Source organism: Cnephaeus nilssonii (genome assembly GCF_951640355.1).
Source record: "Cnephaeus nilssonii genome assembly, chromosome: 18".
NCBI classification, from domain to species: domain Eukaryota; kingdom Metazoa; phylum Chordata; class Mammalia; order Chiroptera; family Vespertilionidae; genus Cnephaeus; species Cnephaeus nilssonii.
Window position 1 is genome coordinate 9,424,948 of NC_137089.1, and position 27,776 is coordinate 9,452,723.

Below are 27,776 nucleotides of genomic sequence, written 5' to 3' on the forward strand. Positions count from 1 at the left end.
GAAGGGCACGCGGCGTCCGTGTCATGGCGGCCTCCATGCTGGGCTGGGCCTGGGGCCCGCTGCGGCCCGGCGTGCCCGGCGTGTGGGCGCGCGGGCGGCGGCTCCCGGGGCCTGCGGGCTCGGGGCGGAGCGTGGCTGCAGCCAGCGGACCCGGCGGCGCGGGCGCTGACCTCTACTGTCTGGAGCTGCTACGGTGAGCGAGCCCGCCGGCCCCCGCCGAAGGTCGGGGCGCGGCGGGACGGCGCTGGGGCGGGGGCGGCCGGACTCGGGCCGCCGGGGGCGGGCGGGCGCCGCTCCTTTCTGTGTCCCGCGGCGTGGGGCTCCGGGTGAGGGGGCGTGGGGCAACGGGGAGTTTTACGGGGCACAGGATTCTCTCCCATATGGCCATGGTGCACCTGTCAAAATTAGGACATTGAGATGGATCCGATATCGCCATCTAACCCACGGAATCGGTTTGGATTTTGCTGATGATTCTGTTATGTCCTTCATTCCATTTGGGATCATGTGCTACCTTTCGTTGTTACATCCTCTTTCGTTTTCTCCAGTCTGGAACGGGTTCCCAGTCTTTGCTTATCTTTCATGAGCTTGACCTTTTTTTTTTAAGGTTCATGTCAACTTTATTTTTACTTTTTATTGATTAAAGTGTTACATGTGTCTCCTTTCCCCCCAATTGACCCCCCCCGCCTCTCCCGCCCCCCAGGACAAGCCCCCACCGCCCAGTGTCCGTGTGCATTGGTCCTGCTAATGTGCATGCATACAAGTCCCACCCCCTCCCCTGCCTTCTCTCTGAGCTTGACATTTTTAAGAGAATAGGCCAGCTACTTCATGGAATCTCTCAATTTGGGTTTACTTAATGCTTCCTCGTGATTTACACATTTTTGGCCAGTATGTTAGAGAAGTCCTGCTGTGCTTTTCTCGGCATCCTATCAAGAAGCACAGGGCACTGTTTTTGTGTACTGTGTCCAGAAATTTGTTAATGTGGCTACATTGAGACACAGGTTATGCTTCCATCACAGTAATTTTATTACAGTGGTGACAATGAGACCTGTAACATTTAAAAAAAAAAAGAAGAAGAAGCACAGGGCATTGATTTATCTTATTACTGGGATGTGAAATTTTCATTACTTGGTTGAGAAGGTGTCTTTCAGGTTTCTTCCCTATAAGTTAATAAGAATGCTAATTAGGCTCTAACCGGTTTGGCTCAGTGGATAGAGCGTCGGCCTGCCGACTGAAGGGTCCCAGGTTCGATTCTGGTCAAGGGCATGTACCTTGGTTGCGGGCACATCCCCAGTGAGGGGTGTGCAGGAGGCAGCTGATCAATCTTTCTCTCTCATTGATGTTTCTAACTCTCTCTCCCTCTCTCTTTCTCTCTGTAAAAAAAAAAGAAAAAAAAAGAATGCTAATTAGTAAGTAATACATATTTTGTGAGGAGTTCAGTACTGTATAAGTATCCCATTTCTATCCAGCTTTCATCTATTTAACATTTCCAGACACTTAATGATTTTTGTTTCTTGAATCAGATATTACTTTGATCAGTTATCAAATGAAGATTTAAAAAAATACCATGTTTTCTAGGTTTATCAGTTGATGTACTGGTTGTTAAGTGTTTCCTTCTCTTCTTATTTATTCTTTTTTGTTGTTGTTAACCCACACCTAAGGATATTTTTTCCATTGATTTCTTGAGAGAGTGGAAGGGATGGAAGGAGAGAGAGAGAGAGAGAGAGAGAGAGAGAGAGAGAGAGAGAGAGAGAGAGAGAGAGAGGGAGGGAGGGAGGGAGAGAGAGAGAGGGAGAGAGATACATCGATGTGAGAGAGACACATCTATTGGTTGCCTCCTGCACGTGCCCTGACTGGGACTGGGGAATCGAACCTGCAACCCAGGTGCTAGTACATGCCCTTGACCTGGAATTGAGCCCACAACCCTCCCGAGCCTAGGCTGATGCTCGTAACCGCTGAACCACACCAGCCAGGGCTATTTATTCTTTCATTTATATTGATACAGGCTCATGGGGTCCTGTTACAGTCTGTTAACTGTCATTATTTCTTGATGCTCAAATTGTCCCAGACGTGGCCAAAGGGAAGTTGATCATGTCCATTTCTTTGTCCCTTTGACAAACCCCTTCATTCTTTGAAAAACTTTCTGCTCAAGAAGATGTTTCAGGCTTATCTTCTATTTTTCCTGCCCCGGTTCTGGAGTCAGTCTTTCCTCCAAGGATCCCTGGCGTTTGTTTGTTTGTTTTCAGTGGAGAAAGGTATTTAGAAACCAAGATCTAGGTGTCGGGTGTGTTCACTGATCCTGGGGCCAAGGTGGGAGGAGTAGCATTGCTTCTAGGCTCGCTCAGCAGATATTGCTAGGAAACATAAGTACAGTATGTGCTAGTGGTGCGCATACATGCGAGCACCCCACACCCCTCTATTGTTTTCTGTCTTTATGTCTTATCTGTTTATTTATCTATGTATTAAAAACGGCGAGTTCATACCAGGACTTGCTGGAACTACTTTGGTAGCTCATTTGAATTCTTACAAAGTGATTGTGAAACAACTAAAATTATAAGTACTGTATAAGTCAAAATAAATTAATGGAGATTAATTATTTCTTATTTTTAACTGGTCTGGGATTGTGGGCAGATACATTTTTAGTAACTTTAGAGAAACTGGTATAGAATATAAGAAATTTCAGGCCTTTTTTGAATTGAAGCCTCATTATTTTCAGGTAATTCTGGTTAGTATTTTTTTGTGTGCAGTTTGGAAGTCAAAAGTAACGGTCTTTTTTTTTTTTTTTTTTTTTTTTGCCTGTTTGTTGCAGGAAGCGAGATTATGAAGGCTATTTATGCTCCCTGCTGCTTCCGACAGAATCCAGAAGCTCTGCTTTTGCACTGAGAGCCTTCAATGTGGAACTGGCTCAGGCTGGTATTAAAGTTCCTTTAAAATTATTTGCAAAAATGTTGATATAACGTGTTTAATGCTGAACAATAAAGAAATATAACTGTAATTCTTATATGTTAGATGTGTTTAAAGTCTCTGCTGGTGATTTTTTTTCCTATTTAGGCTTAACAATTCAATTCCAAAAATAAAACTAGCCAATGAACTTGTTGTTTCTGGAAATATCGTTCTGGAATTTCTTTTTCTAAGGATATTGTAAAACTATGCACTTAACATTGCACATTTGTATTTATCGGAAGAAACCCAAAACAAAAAGACATGCATCCCTATGTTCACTGCAACATTATAGGCAGGATATGGAAGCAACCTAAGTGCCCATCGGGAGATGAATGGATAGCCCTGGCTGGTGCGCTCAGTGGTTAGAGCAATTTAAGTGGGCTGAAAAGTTGGCCAGGTTTCAGGGAATCACCAGGATGGGGCAAAGTATTAGCCAGATTAATGGAGACTCAGATATGGTGCCTGCCTGCACCTGCAGTGGTAGGGCTCAACAAAGGAAAAGTCACTTCTGCCAGCACTTCTTTCGGCCCCTCTAGCCCTCATCCTGAAGTCAGACAGTTCAGTTCTTCCCCATATGTCCCTGGTGCTTTTCGAACTTTGCCCCAGAGCTGGAGCTCAGAGTGAATGCATGGGCCTGTTAGGAGGAATGCCTGAGACTCCAGCAGCCCTCAGCTTCCTCAGCCACAATCCCTGCTGGTTTTTAAGCCCAAACTAGAGGCCCGGTGCACAAAATTCATGCACTCGATGGGGGGGGATTCCCTTAGGCCCGCTCCACTTGGGGAGTTGGCCTAAGCCAGCAGTTGGACATCCTTAAGCGTGCCCACAGAGGTGGGAGAGGCTCCCACCACCACTGCTGCACTCACCTGCCATGAGTCCAGCTTCTGGCTGAGCGGAGCCCCCCTGTGGGAGCGCACTGACCACCAGGGGCAGCTCCTGCGTTGAGCGTCTGCCCCCTGGTGGTCAGTGTGCATCATAGTGACCGGTCGTTCTGCTGTTTGGTCGATTTGCATATTAGCCTTTTATTATATAGGATGAGGCTCTGGAACCTGGGCTGAGGAGCCTGGTGTTGTCATGCCCTCACTCCTTAGGGGGAACCTCTATGGGCAAGATATCTCTCCAGATTAAAAAAAAGTTAATAAAATGGTATAGATTTTTCTTTTCTAACCTTTCAAAGAAGTGCTTTTATTTATATAAGGAAGGGAAAAAAAGCTCTAGAAAAAGGAAATGTCCAATAGGTCTTCAGTGAGGGTTTAGATGCAGAGAGTGGTTCTGGTAGGGTCCAGGTTGGAGAGTTGCTCTTACGTGTGGTTGCTTCTAGGTTGTGAGGACGCTTCTCCCCTAACCTGTCGATTGGACCCCCTTTGGGCTTTAGTGACTGGTCGGAATGACTTCTCCGCTCTCAGTCAGCCCTGTCACCCTGGGCCGGCTCTTCATCATATAGAATTTCATAATTGCCATGAACTTCCTTTGAGGGTGATGACTTTAAAAGATTATGTATTGAGAATAGATTATATGCCACTGGAATCTGAACACTGAAAATTGCTGAGAGACCCACCCAGCACCAAGACCATTAAAAAAACACACTAACTTTCTATTTGGAAATGATTTCACACACACAAAAGTGAGAATAGCACAGGGAATACCGATATAACCTTTTAAAAATATTTTTCCCCTTTGCTTTATCATTTTGTCTGTATGAATATACCCACATCCATATTTCTTTAATGAATCATTTTAGTCATTTGACTACACCATGGCCCTTATCCCTATAAACTTGAGTGTGTTTCATAAGAATAAGAATATTCTTTTACATAATCACAGTACAGTTGTCAATTTGAGTATATTTGACATTGATACAATACTTTTATTTAATCTATATCTGGTTTCCAGTTTTGTCAAATAACCCAGTAATGTCCTGTATGGCATTTATCCATAGCCAAGACATGGGAACAATCTAAGTGTCCTTTGATGGAAGAATGGATAAAGAAATTCGATGTGGTACACATATGCACACACACACATTCTGGAATATTGTTTAGTCATAAAAAAGGAAATCCTGCCATTTGCAACAACGTGGATAGACCTTGAGGTATTATGCTAAGTGAAATAAGTCAGACAAAGCAAGTCAAATACCGTATGGTCTCATAGATGGAATCTAAAGCAAGACTAAAGAAAACAAAGCCCCCAAACTCACAGATACAGAGGCCAGGTTATGGGCTAGGATATGGGTGAAATGGGTGGTCAAAAGGTACACACTTTGTTATAAATGAGTAAGTCCTGGGGATGAAATGTACAGCATGATGACTATAGCTAGTAATACTGTATTTATATTTGAAAGTTACTAAGAGAGTAGATCTTAAACGTCCTAATCACAAGAAAAAGAAGTTTATAACTGTGTTAACTACACTTATTGTGGTGATTACTTCACAATGTGTACATAGACCAAATCACGTCGTATACCTGAAACTAAGGTACTGTTACATATCAATTATATCTCAGTTTTTAAATATTTACCCCCTAGATTTAGCATGCATTGGTGCTTCTTGCCTGAATCTGACAAGGCCATTCTTAATTAGTAGTGAGTGAAGGAGACTGTAAAATAATTACTTAGTGAATGAATGAGTTTATTTAAAATGTCCATACAGTAATACTTTTTGTGGTGTACAGTTCTATAGGTTTTGAAAAATGCATAGTCATGTTCTCACCACCATAGTCATGAGAAAACAATTCCAGCAACCAGAAAATTCCCTCATGTGCCCCTTTGTAGTCACCTCACCTCTCACCCTTACTATTTTTCATATCCTTCTGCTTCCAGGTTATTTTGAAGTATGTTTCAGATAAACTTTTCTATCTGTCAACATTTCAGTATGTATCTCTAAAAGAGAACTCACTTAGAAATAACCATAATGCCATCATCATACATTAAAAACTTAATAGTAATTTCTTGATGTCATTAACCATCTGGTGTTCGGATTTTCCAATTTCTCTCTTCAAATCAGGATTCAAATAAGGTTTACATGTAAAGACTGGTTGATCTAGTTCTTAAATTTCTTTTAAACTAAACTCTCTCCTCCTTCTCTGTTTTTTCTTGCAGTTGTTTTCTGGAATCTCTTCTATTTTCAAAAGTATTTTTGAATAAGCATCAAGTAATTTGTAGCTTTTACTTAGAAAGTTCATAATGACAACAGTTTAAGGAGAAATTAAAACAATTATATAGAATTAAACTTAGTTTTTGGCTGAATTATGTGATTATGCAGTCATAACTATTGATATTTTAGACTGTAAACAGTGCATTTATTAAAGTTTTTAAACCCTATTTATAGGTTAAGGATTCAGTTTCTGAGAAAACAATTGGACTGATGCGAATGCAGTTTTGGAAGAAAGCTGTGGATGACATATACAGTGACAATCCACCACATCAGCCTGTGGCCGTGGAACTGTGGAAGGTAAAAAAAAAATTTTGTAAGAATTTTATTTGAGCATATTTTTGATGCATACAATTTGGATAATAGCGATGGGCAGCCTGTCCTAAAAATATTCTTAGGCTCATGTAATGTTCTGATATATGTTAGTTTGGACAGAAGAATTTAAAATTATCCACTAATAATTTGCACAGATTTTTGATGTATTTCTTTATTAAAGGGAAAAAGAGGGATCTGGTCACTTTTTGTTATACATTATTTTCCACATATTTGGTTGCAGAATTTAAACCCTACACATTGGAAGCAATGGCAGGTCAATTTTCTGTTCTACCTCTGAAGGGAGACGTGCTCTCCATATTGTCTAGACACAAACTGCCTTTCTGGTTTGATAGAATTGCCTACTCATTGATGAATTTTAGGTATTAGAGAATGGAAACCGAAGGGCTAGAGTATTATTTGTATAGATAGAAGTATATAATAGCTAGTTTTACATTAAAGCAGCTGTATGGAACCTCATTCACAAACAGCTATGCACAGTTTAGAAATAGCTAAATTATGAACCGAGGAAGGGAATTAGGTGCTTTTGTCACTGCTCTGTGTCCCATTGTCATACGATGAGTGCCCAGAGGCAGTTCTGTGACAGCAGCCACTCACAGGCCTGACAGTGGTGCACCTCTTCTCAGGTCTGAGCGCCAGCAGAGGCGACCCCGTCTCTGGGCTCCAGATTGACTTCACAGAGCCCCAGTGAGGATGGGAAGCCAGGCCCCTCCAGCAGGGACTGAGAAGAAAAGTGGATGGGAAGCTGTGAGTATTAGATTAGTTGTTTACCTCTCTTCATCCCACTTCAGTAACTTCAACCTAGGTGACTCAGTTTAGAGAAAAGTTTCTCTAAAATCCAGAAACTTTCTGTTGATTATTATTATTTAAATACATATTTATTGATTTCAGAGAGGAAGGGAGAGGGAGAGAGAGAAACATCAATGATGAGAATCATTGATCAGCTGCCCCCTGCATACCCCCTACTGGGGATTGAGGCAGCAACATGGGCATGAGCCCTTGACCAGAATCAAACCCAGGACCCTTCAGTCCGCAGGCCGACGCTCTATCTACAGGCAAACCGGCTAGGGCTGTTTATTATTTTATACGCAAACCTGACTGCAGTAGAGGTTTATGCTAAGACTTGCATTAAAAGTTCTGGCCTTTGGAAATATCATGAAGTGTCAAAATTCGTTTAACACAAATTTATCTTGCTTTGGCTTTTCTTAAACAGAAGACCTATCTGAATTACAGAATGTTTAAATGTGTGCCAATTTGTCCAGTTTTATAATAGCAGTTTAAATTTTGATGACTAATGTTGGCCAGCTCTTTCATATGACCAGTGCTGAAGGTTAAATCGGGTATTTGAAAGGAGCAGGTAGTGTTCGGAGCCTTTGCCCTCCTTGTATGTTCGTTATCCTCCTTGTTCTGCAGGAGCATATGCTTATATACCCCTGTCCAGTAACACCTCCCATTGGTTCCTTAAGAGATAAGTAGAGAAACAGTGACTGTGTTGTCGGAGGGCACGTGCCTGCTGCACTCTTTCGTTGGTGCTTTTAGAGTACAAAGTAGTTGAATATCTATAATTTCTCAGACATTTCATACGGATTTCTCCATTTCTCTGTTTATTAATATTGTAGTTTAAATTTATCTTTTTAGCCAAGGTTTTTATTCTGTTTGACATCTGTTTTCAAAGTTTTAATGCTTTATTCAGCTGTTTTTCAGCTTCCTACAAATAATTTGTTTTTTACCTTGATCTCGGATTTCCCTCAGAATGAAATAGAAGAACTATATTTTGTGGTCAAAGAAGTGCAGCTATTATAACTTCATCCTTGAGAAAATAGGAGTATGACTTTTCAGTGGTGAAATATTTAGTACTTTTATGTTCCAGGAATGGTGTTTGATGTATGGCTACAAAGATCAGACATACCCTGCCCCACTCAGACATGTACCAAATAAAACAAGAGCAGGACTCTGTAAAGACTGAGGAACCCCCGCTGGTTCCTGGGCTTGTGGAGAGAGGCTGGTGGGAGTCCTGCTGTGTAACAGGAGCAGTGCGGAGGGCACTGGGGAGCCAACTTTGTGCAGCCCTGTTAGCTTCTTTTAGGTTTCTGCCAGCAAAGTGAGCTCTGGTCTCCATACTTTCACCTTGTCACATATGTGTATTGATGAGCATGCTAGCTAGCCTTGACATTTTGTTGTCAGTGACATCTTAGTCTTAGTTGAACTATGGGGTATTCCTAAGACTTTATGTTTTACTACTATTACTATAGTGAAAATGTATCATATTTAGTGTTGATTTGGCAAGAAAACAATGTTTTTAAAATGTATCAAACTTTCAGAAAGGTTTCCAAATAAAAAATAGTGTAAGAACACCTCTATACCCTTTACCCAGATTTACATATTGTTAACATTTTAAAACATTTTATCCCATTTGTTAATCATTTGTACTGCTCACTCACGTGGGTGCATGAGCTTGTTCTCTCTATATATTTTTTCTGAATAATTTTTTAGTGTAAGTTATATACATCGTGGCCCTTTATCCTTAAATACTTTAGTGAGTATTTCCTAAGAATAGGGACATTCTATTATATAACCAAAACAGTTATGACTTTAGTAAATTTAACTTTGATATAACACTTTTTATCTAATTTTCCATTTATATTCCAGTTTTGTCAGTTGACCCAATAATGTTCACTGTAGTGTTTTTTCCCTCCAGTATAGGATCCAGTATAAGGTCAGGTAATATTTGTCTTTTCTCTTAAGCCTATTTTAATCTGGAACATTTCCACAGCCTTCCTTTCTTTTCTATGACATTACCTTTTCGAAGAGGATAGCCCCTCCAATTGTTTTTAATAGAACATTACTCATTTTGGATTCATCTGATGTTTTCTCAGATTGTGCATTCTTGGCCATAATACTGCATAGACAATGTCTTCTTAGGGTGTCATATCTGGAGGCATATATATTTTTTAATATATTTTATTGATTTTTACAGAGAGGAAGGGAGAGGGATAGAGAGTTAGAAACATTGATGAGAGAGGAACATCCATCAGCTGCCTCCTGCACACCCCCTACTGGGGATGTACCCGCAACCAAGGTACATGCCCTTGACCAGAATTGAACCTGGGACCTTTCAGTCTGCAGGCCAACGCTCTATCCACTGAGCCAAACCAGTTAGGGCTGGAGGCATATTTTGTACATCTGTACCTTATGGGCATTGTTAATTTTCATTATCCAGTCAAGATGTTGCCTGGTTTTCCCACTGTATAATTATAATTCTCCTGGCAACTATAAGACAATGAAAATATCCTATTCCTCATTAATTTCCCCTGAAACGTAGCATTCATTGATGGTTCTTGTCTGATTCAGTCTTTACTATTATGATTGCAAAATGCTCATTTTCCAATTCTAATACTCTTGAGTACATTTACCACTTGGCAGTAACCAAGATATCCCACTCGCCTCTGTTTATTTGTCTATTAATTATTGTTATAAACTCATGAAATCCTTTTTTTTTTTTTTCAGTAGTTTATAGTTCATTACTAAACTTAATTATTTTGGTGTTCAAATAGTCCCAGATTTGGACAGTGGGAGATCCTTTCAAACTGCCTTCCATAATTTTTTGAGTGTTTTCTATGTTCTGGAACAATAAGATACTCTAGGGATCATATTAACTCTCCCTTGCCCGACTCTGGAAATTGCTCATTTCTCTGGACCCCTGTTTCTTTGGGAGAAATGCTTTTAGAGACTGAGATGTGGGCACAAGGTATGTTCTTTTCTACTAGAGTGTCTTTACTTGCTAAAGTAGCACTGTGCCTTGCAGATTATTTCCTTTGGAGTTTGAGTAACTCTTTTCCTTTTGGGTAAGTGGTTATTTTTATTAATTAGAATCTTCATCCTATGGAAAGAAGTTTGCATGTAATAAGTAAGCATAGACGTCAGGGTGCATCATATAACAGAAGTTTGGGTATTTAATTCTTGTTTTTCTTTGAAAGTGGAATCATTAAATTACTAATAGTATAATAAAAAAAGACAGATTAGTGGAAAAGTTTTAGATATATTATCTTTACTTGGAAATATTTTCTAGGGACATTTTCTTCTTTCCTGGTATTTCTTTAACACAGCTGTTTTTTTGGTGGTGAGTTATTACAAATGTTCCCTTACCGAGTTTTGTATTTGGTTTGTTTATTTTTATTCAGGTCTGCAGAAGTCATTTCTAGTGCTTTCTAAAAATTTACAATACTCTTCTTTTTTTTAGGCTGTCAAAAGACATAATCTGACTAAAAGATGGCTTATGAAAATCATTGATGAAAGAGTAAGTTGAAATTGCTCAAGTCTTAAATTTTTCTTCCTTTTTAATCTTTAAACTAATTTTTCATCAAAATTTGAGTAGTCATACACATACCTTTATCTACACCTAGTACTTAGATCTCTGTCCAAAGAGTAAAGGGAATAAGGAAAGTTTGATGGTTCTAGTGGATGGAATCCTATGCTAAGTTCTTAGAACTGAGTTCTATTCTAGTTCCCACAAATTGCTCAATGACCTGGGCTAACCTGTGTAATCTTTCTGATATATTGTTGGCTCAGTGTCCTCATTGGCCTGATGTTTATAACTGTTGCCATGAAAGTGCAAGTTTACTTAACTTTATGTGGATATAATCTATGAATAACCATAAGCTATAGTAATAATAATAGAAGCCAAAATGAGATGGTGGCTTCAACATTAAGAAAAATTGCTCAGTTGACCTATAGAGTTAATTAGCACTAAGAAAATCATTTTTTCAGATGTCCTGGTTTTATGACATTAAGAAAATTAGAGAACTTAAGACAGAGATAGCTTTCCTATTTAATGGAATAATAATACTTGGCATTTGTAGGGAGAGATATTTAAAAGTAAAGGACTGGGCTCAATCTCCCCTCATAGATTCAATGCAGTGCCTATAAAAATTCCAGCTAGCTTTTTTACAGAAATTGACAAGCTGATCCTAAAATTCTTATGCAAATTCAAGGGACCCAGAATCACCAAAACAATCTTGAAAAAGAAGAACAAAGTTCCAGGACTCATATTTCTTGATTTTGAAACTTAACTACAAAGTTACAGGAATCAAACTGTGTGGTATTGATATAGCATAGACATATAGATCAATAGAATAGAATTGAGAGTCCAGCAATAAACCCATATATTTATAGTCAATTGATTTTTGACAAGGGTGTGAAGATAATTCAATGGGGAAAGAATTTGTTTCAACAAATGTTGGAACAACTGGATAGCCACATACAAAAGAATGAATTTGGACTCCTACCTCACACCGTATACAAAAACTTACTCAAAATGTATCAAAAACCTAAATATAAGATTTACAATTGTAAAACTCTTAGGAGAAAGCATAGGCATAAGTTTTTGTGACTTTAGGATGGGCAGTGATTTCTTAGATATGATAACAAAAGCACAAGAAATCCTATCTAATAATAGAGTAACATGTAAATTACCATCACTCCGCTACGCCCATGATTGGGCGGCGGGAGGCTGGGGGGCGGGACTCGGGGTGGCCTATCCGGCCATTGAGAGGCACGGATCCTTGCCACTGAGGGGGGCTACCCTGCTGTTGAGAGGCGCAGGGGGCGGGACTCCCGCCCCCTGCGCCTCTCAACGGCCAGATCCGAGGCCGCTGAGGGGGCCTGCCTCAGACACCCAGCTGCGCCTCTCAACGGTAGGATAGCCAGGTGTCCGCGGCAGCCCCCCTCAGAGGCCGTTGAGAGGCGCAGGGGGCGGGACTCCCGCCGCCTGCGCCTCTCAACAGCAGGGTAGCCCCCCTCAGCAGCCGTGGACCATCAAAAGTGGGGGAGCTGGGTGCCTGTCTGCTCCGGCACCAGGCCTTTCAGAAGCCTCCGCCGAGCCGGAGGCTTCTGAAAGGCCTGGTGCACCAGCGGACAGGCACCCAGCTCCACTGCGAAAAGCGAAAGCGTGTAGGGGACCCTACACGTGCATGATTCAATCATGCACTGGGCCTCTAGTTAAATATATAATTGGACTTTATCAAAATTAAAAAATTTAAGGAAGTTAAAAAGACAGTTCATAAAATGGGAAAAAGTATTTGCCAGTTATATATTTGACAAGAGACTAGTATCTAAAATATGTAAAGAATTCTTAGACCTAACACTAAAAAGACAGATAATCCAGTTTAAAAATAGGCAAAGGATCTGAGTAAACATTCTTTAAGGAGATATACCAATGACCAATAAGCACCTGAAAAGATGTTCAATATGTTTTCATTAGGGAAATGTAAATAAAAAACACAATGAATTACTGCCTCACACTCATTGGGATATATGTAGATTATAATAAAAAAGATATTGATGAGAATGTGAAGAAATTGGGATCCTTCATACATTCCTCATGGAATGTAAAATGGTACAGCTGCTTTGGAAAAACAGTTTTTCAAAAATTAAGCAGAGTTTACTATAGACCCAGCATTTTACTCCTAGGTTATATACCAAGGGAAATGAGAATATATGTCCACACAAAACTTGTACAGAATGTTTATAGCAGCATAGTCCAAAAATGGGAACAACTCATAGTCTGTCAATGAATGAATAAACAAAATATTGTATATCTGTACCATGGAATATTGTTTATAATTTCTTCAATTAAAAAGAATGAAGTACTGATAGAAGCGTAGACATGTATGAACCTTGGTAACCTGCTAATTGAAAGAAACCAGATACAAAAAGCCACATATTGTGTCATTGTGTTTTTATAAAATGTCCAGAACAGACAAATCCATGGAAACAGAAGGTAGATTCGTAGCTTGTCAGGAGATGAGGGGAAGGGAAATGGGAAGTGACTGCTTCATGGATATGGATTTCTTTTTGGTGATGAAAACATTCTGGCTCAGTGGATAGAACCTCGGCCCACAGACTGAAGGGTCCCAAGTTCGATTCTCGTCAAGAGCACGTACCTTGGTTGCAGGCTCAAACCACAGCCCTGGTCGGGGCCTGTGCAGGAGACAGCCAGTCAATGTGTCTCTCTCTGTCTCTCTCCCTCCCTTCCACTCTGTAAAAACCAGTGGAAAAATATCCTTAGGTGAGGATTACAAAAAAAGGAAAACATTCCGGAATTAGGTAGTGGTAATAGTTGCATAACTTGGTGAATATACTAAAAACCACTGACCTAATTTATTTTAAAAAGATAAATTCTATGGTATATGAGTTATGTCATTTTTTAAAATATAAAAGATTTAGACATATTTCTTTTCCCCTGAAATCATTGCTGGTGTCAATATTTTCTGATTAAAAAGAAGAGGAAGGATGTATCTATCACCTTGAAAATTAGTCTTTGTTAATGTATTATTATAAAAGTAGCTAGCTTTACTAGTATTTACATTTTATTGTTCATTTCATCAATCCTGTTACTTTATTGAGCACTAGAGGCCCGATGCACGAAATTCGTGCAAGAGTAGGCCTTCCTTCCCCCAGCTGCTGGCACCAGGGCCCTCTGGCACCCAGGACCTGGGCTTCCCTCCAACTGCTGGCAGGCACCCAGGATCTGGGCTTCCCTTGCAGAGGGAGGCCCCGCCCACCTGCCGCAGCCCGCCGGTCGGTGGCCTGGGCCTCCCTCTGTGGGGCGATCATGGATCGATGGCCAGGCCCCTGACCAATCACATCACACCCGCCTTGGCTGGCCTGGCACCAATGGGTGTCATAGCATGGTTGTCTGGAAGGTCGTTTGGTCTAATTAGCATATTACACTTTTATTATTATAGAAGGTTTATTTTGGGGTTGGAGAGACTGGTTATGAGTCTCCTTTCTTTTTCTTTTTCTTTATCATTTTTTTTTACATTTGTCTAGACCAGTGGTCGGCAAGCTGCGGCTCGTGAGCTGTGGTTTGCTGCTCTGTTGACAAATGAGTTTGCTGACCACTGACCTAAACTCTCAATTCCAATAATTACAGGCTGTTGTTGTTCCTTGTGATTAAGCCCCTATCCCAGTGGTCGGCAAACTCATTAGTCAACAGAGCAGCAAACTGCGGCTCGGGAGCCGCATGTGGCTCAATAGCCGCAGTTTGCCGACCACTGGTCTAGACCATGCATGCAGAAGAGATGAAATGGTTACTCCATCTCAATTGACAATGGTCCAGTGTTATTTTATCCTATGCATATAACTGCTCATATCATTGAAAAGACTATAGCAGCAAATAAATGGGAAGTCCTTTTCCTAGGCACCTTTTCCTTATTGAGAGCATGGGCTTGACAGTCAAAATGTGTGGTTTGAATCCTATCTCCACCATTTATTAGCTACTAGAGGCCCAGTGCATGGCATTTGTGCACTGGGGAGGGTCCCTCAGCCTGGCCTGTGCCCTCTTGCAGTCCAGGACCCCTCAGGGGATGTCCGCCTGCTGGTTAACGCCCACTCCATGCCCATGGCTGGCAAGCACAGTGGCAGTGGCGGGAGCCTCTCCCGCCTCCGCAGCAGAACTAAGGAACAGTGAGCCCGGCTTCTGACTGAGCTGCGCTCCCCCTGTGGGAGCACACTGACCACCAGGGGGCAGCGCCTATGTTGAGTATCTGCCCCCTGCTGGTCATTGTGCATCATAGCGACCAGTCATTACACTGTCTAGTCAATTTGCATATTAGGGTTTTATTACATAGGATGTGACCTTAGGAATATTACTAATGTGTCCGTGACTCAGTTTCTTCATCTGCAAAATGGGAAAAGTATTATTTTGTTATCTTTGGGGGGATGCTAAGATTAAAAAGATAATGTCTAGTGCTGAAGTAAGAGCTCAGTAAAGTCAGTTTTTCATGATAATTTGGGCTTTCGAAGGAATTAAAAATTAAGCCAACCTATATTCATGGTGATTTGTACATTGAGATTAATCCTGAGGTATTTAGTATTTTTATTATTCAGTTCTTTTGGGCAAAAAAATCGTGTCTTTATAAATTTTGGTAATTCAGCAAACTTGATTTGCCTTTTGTTTGATTATAGGAAAAGAATTTGGATGACAAAGCATATCGTAATATCCAGGAACTGGAAAATTACGCCGAAAACACACAGAGTTCTCTTCTTTATTTAACACTAGAAATATTGGGTAAGTTGTGTGTTTTTTTTAAATTTCATACTTCTCTTTTTCTGAATAAAACACGTTTCAAGCTTCATGCTTTCATAATTTGACAATTTAGCCACTTTAACACTGAAGTTTTTCTTTGCATCATTTGTAAAGGAACAGCTATATATATATATATATATATATATATATATATATATATATATTTTTTTTTTTTTTTTTTGAGCAAGAAGGGGAATATATGTCTGTCTTTGGAGTGCAGACTAATCACAGTACTTAGGCTCTAATAAAAATACTTTACCCGTGGCCGGTTTGGCTCAGTGGATAGAGCGTCAGCCTGCGGGTTTGATTCGGTCAGGGGCACATGCCCAGGTTGCAGGCTCAGTCCCCAATGGGGGGTGTGCAGGAGGCAGCTAATGGGTGATTCTCTCTCATCATTAATGTTTCTATCTCTCTTCCTCTCTGAAATCAATAAAAATATATTAAAAAAATACTTTAGCTATCTCATGGGAATGGCATAGTTAATAATCTGGTAATTACTGATGTTTATTTTATTATTTTATTTTATATTAGTTAATTCTCACCTGAAAATATTTTTTCCATTGATTTTTTTTTTTTTTTTTTTTTTTTTTTTTTTTTTTTTTTTTTTAGAGAGAGTGGAAGGGAAGGGGAGAGACAGAGAGAGAGAAAAAAACATTGATGTGAAAGAGGCACATTGATTGGTTGCCTCCCGCACATGCCCTGACCGGGAATCGAACCCGAGATCTTTTGGTCACAGGCCGACGTTCCAACCTCTGAGCCAAACAGGCCAGGGCTGATGGTTTTTTAAGCCTCTAAGCTGGGAAGGTCTTATTGTAATGAGGATTGTAATGAGGAAATTACTTGGCACAAGGACAATAACATCCATTTGAAGAAGGTAATATATTTTTATGTCACCCTAAAGGAATAAATGTTATTTTATCCTATGCATATTGAATTTCCCAGGCCTGTTCTGCCTGCACGTTCAGGGACATGTTTGCCAACATAATGAAAGGAGGGAGCAAAGAGCAGAATATACTTAAAGTGAGGTCGTATGGACATTGCACTGAGAAGAAAGGAAAGACTTGTGATGTTTTTCCATGATAGCTGATTACAATTCCAAATGTGTTCTTAGTGTGATATAGTCTGAGGAAAACTGATTTAAAAGTTCAAGTTCAGAAACCTGCTTAGTAGTCAGCTTGTTTTTGTGCCCGTTTTACTCATAGATCCTGTTTTTCAGATGTTGAATGCATTAGGATAAACAATTAGTTTTATCTGTGTAGGTGATTTCTCTTTGCTACTTCTGTGGACTTAGGCATTTAAAGAGCAGCCCTATTGATTACTTTTCAAAATCATAGGTATAAGGGACCTTCATGCAGATCATGCTGCAAGTCACATTGGAAAGGCACAAGGCATTGTCACTTGCTTGAGAGCAACGCCATATCACAGTAGCAGAAGAAGAGTGTTCCTTCCCATGGACATCTGCATGCTGGTAAGGCTGTTATTTGTATGCTCGAATAATTTACCTCAGGAATATGGGAAGGATGTTATTTCTTAGCTCTTTGCTTAGTCTATTCAAGTAACTGCTTTGAAATGAATGCATATTTCTTTTCAGCTCCTTGGTTATCAAGTGAGAATTTTTGTCAGTCAGGCACTTTAGGTCTCTGGTGGAGCTATGAGTAAGAAAATCCGAGAACCTCACTTGGTGTAGCCTCATGTGGATGCTTACTCCCTTCCAAGCAATTACAGTAATTATTCCTACTGTTCAGCTTAGCCTGTTCTTTTTCATTTTATTTTATTTTTTAATTGAGGAGAAAAGAGAGAGAGAAAGAGAAAGAAACATTGGTTTGTTGTTCCACTTACTTAAGCATTCATTGGTTGATTCTTGTATGTGCCCTGACCGGGGATCAAACCTGCAACCTTGGCATGTTGGGAAGAGGCTCCAACCAACTGAGCTACCTGGCCAGGACCAGCCTGTTCTTTATTTTAGAGGAGGAAATAATCCTTAACCCTTTGCACTCGCTTGCTTTTTTCTCGATTCCTTTATTCTAATGCTAACCGTGTCGAGTTACACTCGACATCCGAGTGCAAAAGGTTAAGACAAGAATATTGTTTATGAGAACTTTTCTTTTTTTTTCTTTTTTTTAAAATATATTTTATTGATTTTTTACAGAGAGGAAAGGAGAGGGACAGAGAGCTAGAAACATCGATGAGAGAGAAACATCGATCAGCTGCCTCCTGCACACCCCCTACCGGGGATGTGCCCGCAACCAATGTACATGCCCTTGACCGGAATTGAACCTGGGACCTTTCAGTCCGCAGACCGACGCTCTATCCACTGAGCAAAACCGGTTTCGGTAGAACTTTTATTTTCTGTATGAGATTCATTATTGTCTGTGCTTTTAAAACTTCTTATATGTTTGTTTTCTTGCTTGTGTATTTTTTTAAAATATATTTTTATTGATTTCAGAGAGGAAGGGAGAGGGAAAGAGAGAGAGAGAGAAACATCAGTGATGAGAATCATTGATCAGCTGTCTCATGCACGCCCCCTACTGAGGATCAAGCCTGCAACTTGGACATGTGCCCTTGACCGAAATCGAATCCAGGACTCTTCAGTCCGCAGGCTAAAGCTCTATCCACTGAGCCAAACCAGCTAGGGCTCTTGCTTGTGTGTTTTTGTTCTACTACAACCATTGTTAATTACCATCCTGTTGCATATTCTTCCAGGAAGGAGAGAGAGAGAGACAGAGAGAGAGACAGAGAGAGAGAGAGAGAGAGAGAGAGAGAGAGAGAGAGAGAGAGTATATATACACAGCCACACATACACATATATGTACACATCCATATATTTTTTTAAATAGACATTATATTGTATTTACTGTTCTCTCACCTATTTTCTTGAGCTAAGTTAGTTTTAAGTATGCTTTTTAATTGCTAATATAATATTTTTCAACACAGCATGGTGTTTCACAAGAGGATTTTCTACGGAAGAACCAAGATAAAAATGTAAGAGATGTGATATATGACCTTGCCAGCCAGGCACACTTGCACTTGAAGCATGTAAGTAGCCTTTCTCCCCACCCTCCCCACCCCCAAATCGTTTAGGAAACTACCCTTTCTAGGTGAGGCTGTTCCTAGAGCATGGTCATACTGTTCCCTACTTGGCAGACTGTATTCCAACTTTCATTGAAATCCCAGTGGATTTATCTCAGGGGCCATTGTAAACTTCCTCCACTTTTAAAGAACACCGCTTCTCCCTTTCAGCACATGCGTGCCCCCTGTGCTGGGCTTCCTCAGGTAGGTCCCCCTCTGACCATCACTCACCACTTCTGTCTCCCGGGCGGCGTGTCTTTCTGCCTTTCGAGGCTGGTGCCGCTCCTCCCTTCCCAGGGCCTCGCATCCTCCGCGGTCCCAGCTGGTGTTTTCAGCTGGCCCCTCCGATACCTTGTCTCTCTTCTCTCTGGTTTGCTGCTGCTGCCTTCTGAAGTTGTGGGCATCCTGTGGGCCCTCCTGTGGCTGATGTTTCCCTCACAATTAACCTTTTTTGAATACGTGGTCTGCATTCATTGTTACCTCTCAAGGCCCTCCCCGCCCCGACACTGTTCATGCTGTAATTTGGCTTTCATCCTGCTACTCTAATAATAATCACTGGTGAATCATCTCCTTTTGCCACATTTGAGAGTGTCTGATTTAGAGAAGGTGGATGTTATGTATGTATACACACACACACACACCCCAGAGGTAGAATCAACTAGACTTGATAACTGATTGGATTGTGGCAGGATCAGGAAGAGGGGAAGGTGAAGGCTGCACAGAGTTCAAGTAGAGATGGTGCTGGGGCCATTCAAAGACTATAGTTTAGAAGCAGTGGTACAGTAGGATCAGTAGACAGACTGGCTGCTGGACATCCTTGGATGGAAGGGGATTAGAAGGCATTTAGGGAGAAGGGCTGTTAAAGAATGCGGATTGTGACTTTGAAAGGAGATGAGAACTGGAGAGATCCTAGATTTGGGAGCCATTCACATGGAAGGAACTGGTTAAAGCTCTGATTTTGGACGTCGTTGCCCAAGGAGAATGTACATCTGGATAAGAGGACCTGGGGCAGCACCTTGTGGCCCGCCTCCATTCCTCAGGTGGAAGGAGAAAGGGCCATTTATTAGGAAGAAGAAGGAAAGAATGATCAAAGGAGGAGGAAAACAGAGTCAGTGTGTTAGAAACCAAGGGAGGACAAATTCCAAGAAGGGGGAGTAGGAAAACTGTGCATGCTACAGGGAGATGAAGAGGAAAGAGGGAGGCAAATAGCAAATCGTGGATGGTTTTGAAGAGAGCAATTTTAGTAGACGGGTAAAACGGGGTAGGGGTGAAGATGTGAGTCAGGAAGCAGAGGTGGTATCTGACCGTGTACACGAAGGCCTGGGAACGGGTGGGCTTGGTGAGAGCAGGTGGGCATCAGCCCGAGAGCCTCGGGGATTCCTCGTCCAGAGAAGTAGGGAGGTGAGTCAGATGAGGTTAGTCAAGGTGTGGAGGCCTCTGAATCCCAAGATGCATAGTTGAGACTTGCTCTATCAGGGACATACATTAGAGAAAATAAAAATAAAACAGTGATGTAGGAACATTAAATTGGCTGCCTGTGTGGAATGAATGAAAGGTTGGGGAACACAGAGGCAGACGATCAGCTAGGAGGATCTTAAATGACCATCTGAGCTGGGAGGTGCTGGGACTTGTTAACACAAGTCTTTCTTCATTTACCCCTAACCACAGAGCTAGAGGGTCAGAGTTACAGGATATTATAAATCAGCCGGAAAATGCCAAAGTCAACTTGTAAGGAAGAATGGAATTCTTTTTTTTTTTTTTTAATATATTTTATTGATTTTTTACAGAGAGAAAGAGAGAGGGATAGAGAGTTAGAAACATCGATGAGAGAGAAACATCGATCAGCCGCCTCCTGCACAACCCCTACTGGGGATGTGCCCGCAACCAAGGTACATGCCCTTGACCGGAATCGAACCCGGGACCCCTGAGTCCGCAGGCCGACGCTCTATCCACTGAGCCAAACCGGTTTCGGCAAGAATGGAATTCTTAATATAGTACTTTTTCCTGAGTCCTTTAGGCTTAAGAAATTAATTGTAATCTGCAGGAGTGAGAGCTATTTTCTTGCTTTTGAGAGAGGCCCTAGCTGTGTTGTTCAACAGCTAGTGTTGCTTTGTGTTCACTTTCTGAGGGTGAGTGTTTATTTCCCGAAATATTTATATTTCAAACCAGTTTCCTTTTGTCTTCCTTCTTAGGCTAGGTCCCTCCACAAAAGTGTTCCTGTGAAGGCATTTCCTGCCTTTCTTCAGACGGTAAGTAGATTAACAGGGAAGGCTGCTAATGAATGAAGCAGGTGTACATGACCTTTTTTCTGCCCAAATGGTAAATAAATTGAGGTTCAAATGCACATCTTTAGTTTGGAGGCTTTATTTTTGTTTCTCTTCCGTGTGGTGGGTTTCTTAGTTGCCTTCCGCCTTAGGCAATGGCCATGCTTGTATTTCTCGGAGGCCAGTGAGCAGAGCAGCAGTTTGAATCTGCTTTGCCTTTTACTAGCCGTGGGGGTTTTAGGTCCGTAACCGCCATGTTCCTCAGTATACTCGTGGGTAAAATGGGAATCATATAGGACGCTATCTTGTAGGATTGTTGGGTTACTTATAGCTTTATAAGTATTACTTATTATTCTAGTAATATTTTCTCCCCTGGGACCATATTGTAGCATTGGCTCCTGAGCAGCATGGCTCATGGACCAGTACTGAGCTGCCACATCAGAATAACCTGGGAAAGCTTTGAAAACATACAGATTCCTGGGGTCTTATACTAAATAAGACTTGGATTGAAGAGGGGGAATTCCTAGGAGAAACTGTGATTTTAAATTAATAAGTTCCCCAGATGCTTCTGATGTGTAGCCAGATTAGGGAATCATTGTTGAAAAATATATAAAGAAATGAGAACAGCTTCCAATTTTTTTAGCACCTATTACAGGACAGGCTCTGAATTAGGTCATTTCATACATTATTCCTAATCATCCCTAGGCATGGTTTACTTCATTTCATAGGTAAAAACCGAAGTTCAAAATTTGTGATCTTTAAAAATTGAAAACTGATGCATTTTCTACAATACCAAACATATATTCTACCTTTTCCCAAAAAATATATTTAAAGATTCATTTTTATCCTTTCAGATCTTCGGTCCTAGGTCTCAGATCTGAGTGTTCACAAGCATTTTATTTATTTATTTTTTAATATATTTTTATTGATTTCAGAGAGGAAGGAAGAGGGGGAGAGAGAGAGAGAGAAACATCAATGATGAGAGAGAGCCATTGATTGGTTGCCTCCAGCACGCCCCCCACTGGGGATCGAGCTCACAACCCGGGCATGTGCCCTTGACCAAATCGAACCTGGGACCCTTTAGTCCGCAGGCCGACGCTCTATCCACTGAGCCAATATGGCTAGGGCTCATTTTATTTCTTTACTGGGTTTACTTATTACAAAAGTAATACGTTAATAGTTTAGATGTTCACATCATATTAAAGGAGGCAAAGGAAGAAATAAGAATCCTTTCACAATTCCATCATTTCCAGAGAGAGTCTGTTTATTTTCTGGACTTTTTATGTTCATATAATTACATGTGTATCTTTTGTATAAACGGGGTGTTAAGTATTTCCTTCTGTGTCAACATATACTGTTCTGTATCACCATTTTTGATGATTATTTGGTTATTAGGTCTTAATGATATTTGATGGTGCACCATCACCTGTTTTTAACTTACTCTTTAAGTTCCCATGAAGGCCAAGGACTTTGTCTGTTTTGTTCACTTCTGTGAATAATGTTCTTAACTCTGGATGCCCTTTAGAATCACTGGGGGAACTTTAAAAAAACAACCCAAAAAACTAAAGCAATGTTGGGCCCCTCCTCAAACCAATTAAATCACAATATCTAAGCATTTGGATCCTGACACTGATACTTTTTAAAAACTCCCCCGGTAATTGTGAAGTGCAACTAGCCTGAGAACCACTACCTTAGACTAGTGAACGGTCCCTGGACCAGCAGCATCCGTCTTACCTGGGAACTTGTTTGAAATACAGACCGTGGGCCCCACGGCAGACCTAGGGCTGGCGCCCAGCTCTGGCTCCATCTGTGCAGGAGAAACCGGAGGGACCACATGGCAGTTCCTGAAGGACTGCTAATGGCCTGTGTACTCACTCCAGCTGGGACTCCTCTCTTCTTATTGTTTTGTAAATGGGGCATCTGTGAATTATTTTGTTCAAAGAAAAGGTTTTGCTGTTTAAAAACTATCTGAAAATGACTAGTCTAGGCTGTAGTATACTCTTCTTCATAGGTAAAGCTTTAATATGCCTTGTGCCGCACCAGCACGGCCAAGGGTGAACCTGAGAGGGGGCGGTGAAGGATTGAGAAAAGACAGACAAGAGATTGAAAGCTGGGTCTCAGTGGGACGCTGCCCTCTCTGATGGAGAGACAGCGACAACGCCCACAAGCGGTGTCTTTATTTTATAGCAGATGCCACGAGGCACAGTAAGGGTGTGATCAAGATGTTCACAACATTCTTGTGGGTCTCGATCCTACTCAGTTACATGCACCTGAACTCTATCAAGCCCACATCACGCAGGCACGTGGGGCCACGTGTTCGGACCATAGGTTCAAGCTTACAACTATAGCTGTTGGCTATAATTGTGGGGGGAGGGCTCTGCCCTCCAAGCTGGGACTTGCACGTGGTCATGAGAGGACTGTGCCCTCTCATCAGTCCAAGGCTTGAACCTGTCCAAACACTGTAGCCGCTCTCCACAATGCTATATTCAGAAATTGTAATGTCTTTGAGAGTTTTCAGTGAATTGTTATATTGAACAATTTATTTACCATTAGCCAAACTTTCCTTTGAACCAAATCCTAATTTGTGAATGCCCAGTTGAGGTCACATTTCATCTGTATTTTAATACAATTTTCTAATTGTAAAAGAAGTACATTCTTAGAGATTTGGACAATATAAAAATAATATTAGAAGAAAATAATTATCACCTATAATTCTAGGACACAGAGACAAACCACTATTCTGTTCTTTTTTTGTAATGAATTTTTGTGTATAGTTGAAATCACACTTTATACTTCAGTACCTTACTTATCAAGCATTTAACCACATCATTAAAATATTTATAAGTACAATATTTAATGGCTGTATAATATCCTATTATGTGCCTGTACCTTAATTTCATCAATTATCCTATACTAGAGGCCCGATGCATGAAATTTGTGCAAGAGTAGGCCTTCCTTCCCCTGGCTGCCACACTGGCTTCCCTCTGGCACTTGGGACCCGGGCCTCCCTCGCAGCCCTGGCTTCATCCAGAAGATCGTCTGGAAGGACATTCGGTCTAATTAGCATATTATGCTTTTATTATAGATGATAATAAGGCTAATATGCAAATTGCCCCCTTGACCGGGAGTTCGACCAGGGGGCAGGACTGGCCAACCAACCATCCTTGGCCCCTCTCCCTGGCTGGCCCCATCCCCTAGTGGCCCCCCCACCCCAATCAGGGTGGGCCAACCGGACCCCACCCATGCACAAATTTGTGCACTGGGCCTCTAGTTTCTTATAATTAGGTATTCTAAAACTACTAGAGGCCCAGCGCTCGAGTAGCTCGCTTCTGCTTGCCTCAGCTGGCCGCCCCGCCTATTACCGCTCATAGCTCTCCGCCACTAGTAGCTTACGCTCCGCCCTCTGCCACTCATGGCTCTCTGCCGCTAGTAGCTCGTGCCCTGCCTTCTACTGTGAGTAGCTCTCCGCCGCTCATAGCTCTCCGCCGCTAGTAGCTTGCACCCGCCCTCTGCCGTGAGTAGCTCTCCGCCGCTAGTAGCTCATGCCCTGCTTTCTGCCGTGAGTAGCTCTCCGCCACTCATAGCTCTCCGCCGCTAGTAGCTTGCACCCGCCCTCTGCCGTGAGTAGCTCTCCGCCGCTAGTAGCTTATGCCCTGCCTTCCGCCGTGAGTAGCTCTCCACCGTGAGTAGCTCTCTGCCGCTCATAGCTCTCCACCGCTAGTAGCTCGCGTCCCGCCCTCTGCGGCTAGTAACTCTCTGCTGTGAATAGCTCGCACCCCACCCGCCCACTCCGAGAGCCGCTGCTCATTTATGATATAGCTTAAATCACAGGCCTTTTATGATATAGATTAAAATGAGCATAATAGAATTCTTAGAGATGGAAAGTTGATTGCAATATATCTACATATATAAAAGCCTAAGCGACCAAATGACCGGAATGACCGGTCGACCAGTTGCTATGACGCACACTGACCACCAGGGGACAGATGCTCTGACCAGTAGGTTAGCTTGCTGCTGGGCCTGGCTGATCGGGACTGAGCAAGATGGGCCGGACACGCTCTGGAGCCCTCCCATGGCCCCTGCCTGGCTGGCCAACCTCCTGCGTCCCTCCCCAGCCCCGATTGTGCACCGGTGGGATCCCTCGGCCTGGCCTGCACCCTCTCGCAATCCGGGACCCCTCGGGGGATGTCAGAGAGCCGGTTTTGGCCCGATCCCGCAGGGCAGGCCGAGGGACCCCACTGGTGCATGAATTCGTGCACTGGGCCGCTAGTCTGTGTATAAGTGTTTAGGACAAAATCCAACCCTTTTTGTTTTCTTTTTCTCACCTGTATACTCTAGAGCAGTGGTCGGCAAACTCATTAGTCAACAGAACCAAATATCATCAGTACAACGATTGAAGTTTCTTTTGAGAGCCAAATTTTTTAAACTTAAACTATATAGGTAGGTACATTGTTATTAACTTAATTAGGGTACTCCCAAGCTGGCCTTTGCTAAAAACTCAAGGGGCCAAAGAGCCGCATGTGGCTCGCGAGCCGCAGTTTGCCGACCACTGCTCTAGAGAATCCACAAGCATGATCTCTGGATCACACAGGTTGTGCTGAGGAGCTCTAGGGGGCGCTGTGCACGGGACTGAGATGGAAGTGGTGCCTCTGGAAGTGTTCAGTACAAAACCAAGTGGCTTCTCTGTGTAAGAAAGTTACTGAAATAAATAATTTATAAATTAGTAAAAATAAGTGAGAACCATATAATGACAAGCATTGCCATTGTCAGTGTTTTCCAACCTCGCTCCCCCATCACAGTGAAATTTTTATCAAGTTTTGTGTGACGGGGAAGCATGGGTGACATTTGTAGGGACCTGTGATTGTTCTTAGGTGCAAATCATTTTCTTGCAAGAGCATGGAGACCCATTAAACTTTTTCACAATATAATCTTTTAATAAACAGCTTGTGAGTTCTTCCTCATGATACAATGCATTTTTCGGGCATGGTGTTCATCTTGATTGAAACATCCCTTTTGTATTCTGCAGTCTAGTAATAAAACCTGGCAAACCGTTATTTCTCTGATCTTTTACATTTTGACCAGAACAGTATAAATTATGATCAGAATTGACTTGATATTTCCAGTACTAGCTCTATGATCCTGTTTCACTGGCCTAATAGAAACTTCTTAGAAGATGTCTTTATTTTTCTCTCTCCCTTTTAAAATTCTCATTTAAATTCTTAGTATATTAAAGACCACCTCAGGGAAACTAAAATAGCCTTAATACTGATAATGTTTCTTTATTTTAAAGACTTAATCATCCTATGATCTAGTGACCATTTTTCTCTTTTTCCAGGTTGCTCTGGAGGATTATTTAAAGAAAATTCAACAAGTGAATTTTGATATATTCCACCCATCTTTACAGCAGAAGAATACATTACTTCCGTTGTCTTTGTATATTCAGTCATGGAGAAGAAGATACTAAAAATAATCTCATGGCACTGATATTAATTTATTTTTATTAGTTTTACAAAAGTATACTAGTTAGGGTTCTTGTTTATAAACAGCAGGTACTGACTGTTTACTTAAGGCAAAATGAATTTATTGGAAGGGTGTGAATAGCTTACAGAATTGATGAGAAGTTACTGTGGGGCTTGGGGGCCAAAACATTGTTGAGATTCTGCCTCAGACACTGCCATTGTCTCCACCGGCCCAGAAAGTGTCTACTGTCCCATCCCTGTCAGGTGGAGCCAAGCTGCACCACCAGGGGGCAGAGAGAAGAATGTCTCCTCCCTCCCTCACCTGGAGGGAAGGGGAGCGACTGCTGGTGCTGGCTTTGCGTTTGGAGAGCCAGGGCTCGGTGCCAGTACAGGTGTGAAATGAGTTTGTTTAGGCGTCCCAGAGAGTGAAGTTAATACTTGAGGAGTGTCAGTCACTGTGTTGAGGGTTTTTATCCCTAATACTAGAGGCCCTATGCACGGAATTCGTGCAAGAGTAGGCCTTCGCAGCCCCGGCTGCCTCGGCCCTTGCAGCCCCGGCTTCGTCTGAAAGGACGTCCGGATGGTCGTTCTGCTGTTTGGCCATGGGTCGATTTGCATATTACACTTTTATTATAGATTTTATCTTTACAACCCTGTGAAATTTTATCCATGATGATAAAATAACTTCTGTAAGGTAAGACAGTTGGCTGTCAAGAGCTGGAACCCTATTTCAGCTTTAGGTCTGGCTGATTTGAAAGCTTTTACTTTTTTGCTAACCCCACTGCTTCACTCTCTTTCATTCTGTATTGTGGTCATGAACAAATTTGTATTCATAAAGTGTATTAATGTGAAGTATATTAGCACAATTATATTGAACGTTCATTAGGAAATACTGCATTTTTAAAAACGTGTATCCTAGTTGATCTTCCCACTGACAAGCTCTGGGCTAATACTTTCATCAGTGTTCTCATTTGATCTTTAAAACACTATGAAAGAAAGAATTTTTTGGTATTTAAAATATAAAATACACACTAGTTGCAAAAACAAAATTGTTTGTGTTGCTGGTAATGGCAGATCCTGACTCCCAAGGCCAGGGTTACGCCACAGTTTCCTTTTCCTGTCTTCAGTGGTCTTGTCTCCTGTCCGTTCACACCTCCCATGTACTGTTCCATATCCCCTCTCTCTTAAGCCTTTGGTTTCAGCTATGGATTAGTGCCTAATACAACTGTGAGTTAATGATGGCTTGTTTTTTGGCCCGGCCAGCGTGGCTCAGTGGTTGAGCATCGGACTGTGAACCAGGAGGTTACATGCCCAGCTTGTGGGCTCGATCCCCAGTATGGGGCATGCAGGAGGCAGCCAATCAATGATTCTCATTATTGATGTTTCTATCTCCCTCTCCCTTCTCTGAAATCAATAAAAATATATTTTTAAAAAAATACTTTTTTTCTTTTGCAAATAAAACTTAAACTGAGAGCTG

The 27,776-nt window shown here is 41.7% G+C and overlaps 1 protein-coding gene across 3 annotated transcripts; it reads left to right on the forward strand.

The window, feature by feature from the left end:
* NDUFAF6 (NADH:ubiquinone oxidoreductase complex assembly factor 6) lies at positions 1–27,776 on the forward strand. Of its 3 annotated transcripts, none has more exons than XM_079796208.1 (9): positions 1–193; positions 2,807–2,906; positions 6,264–6,386; positions 10,660–10,716; positions 15,387–15,489; positions 16,842–16,975; positions 18,442–18,543; positions 20,769–20,825; positions 26,176–27,776. In XM_079796208.1, exons 1-9 carry the CDS (start codon positions 24–26, stop codon positions 26,302–26,304), a joined length of 975 nt encoding a protein of 324 aa, XP_079652334.1. In that variant the 5' UTR covers positions 1–23; the 3' UTR covers positions 26,305–27,776. The 3 variants fall into 3 exon arrangements, with proteins under 3 accessions (XP_079652334.1, XP_079652335.1, XP_079652336.1); XM_079796209.1 differs by having other exon boundaries at positions 59–193; positions 2,807–2,910; positions 26,176–27,775; XM_079796210.1 differs by lacking the exons at positions 1–193; positions 2,807–2,906 and adding an exon at positions 7,046–7,166 and having other exon boundaries at positions 6,262–6,386; positions 26,176–27,775.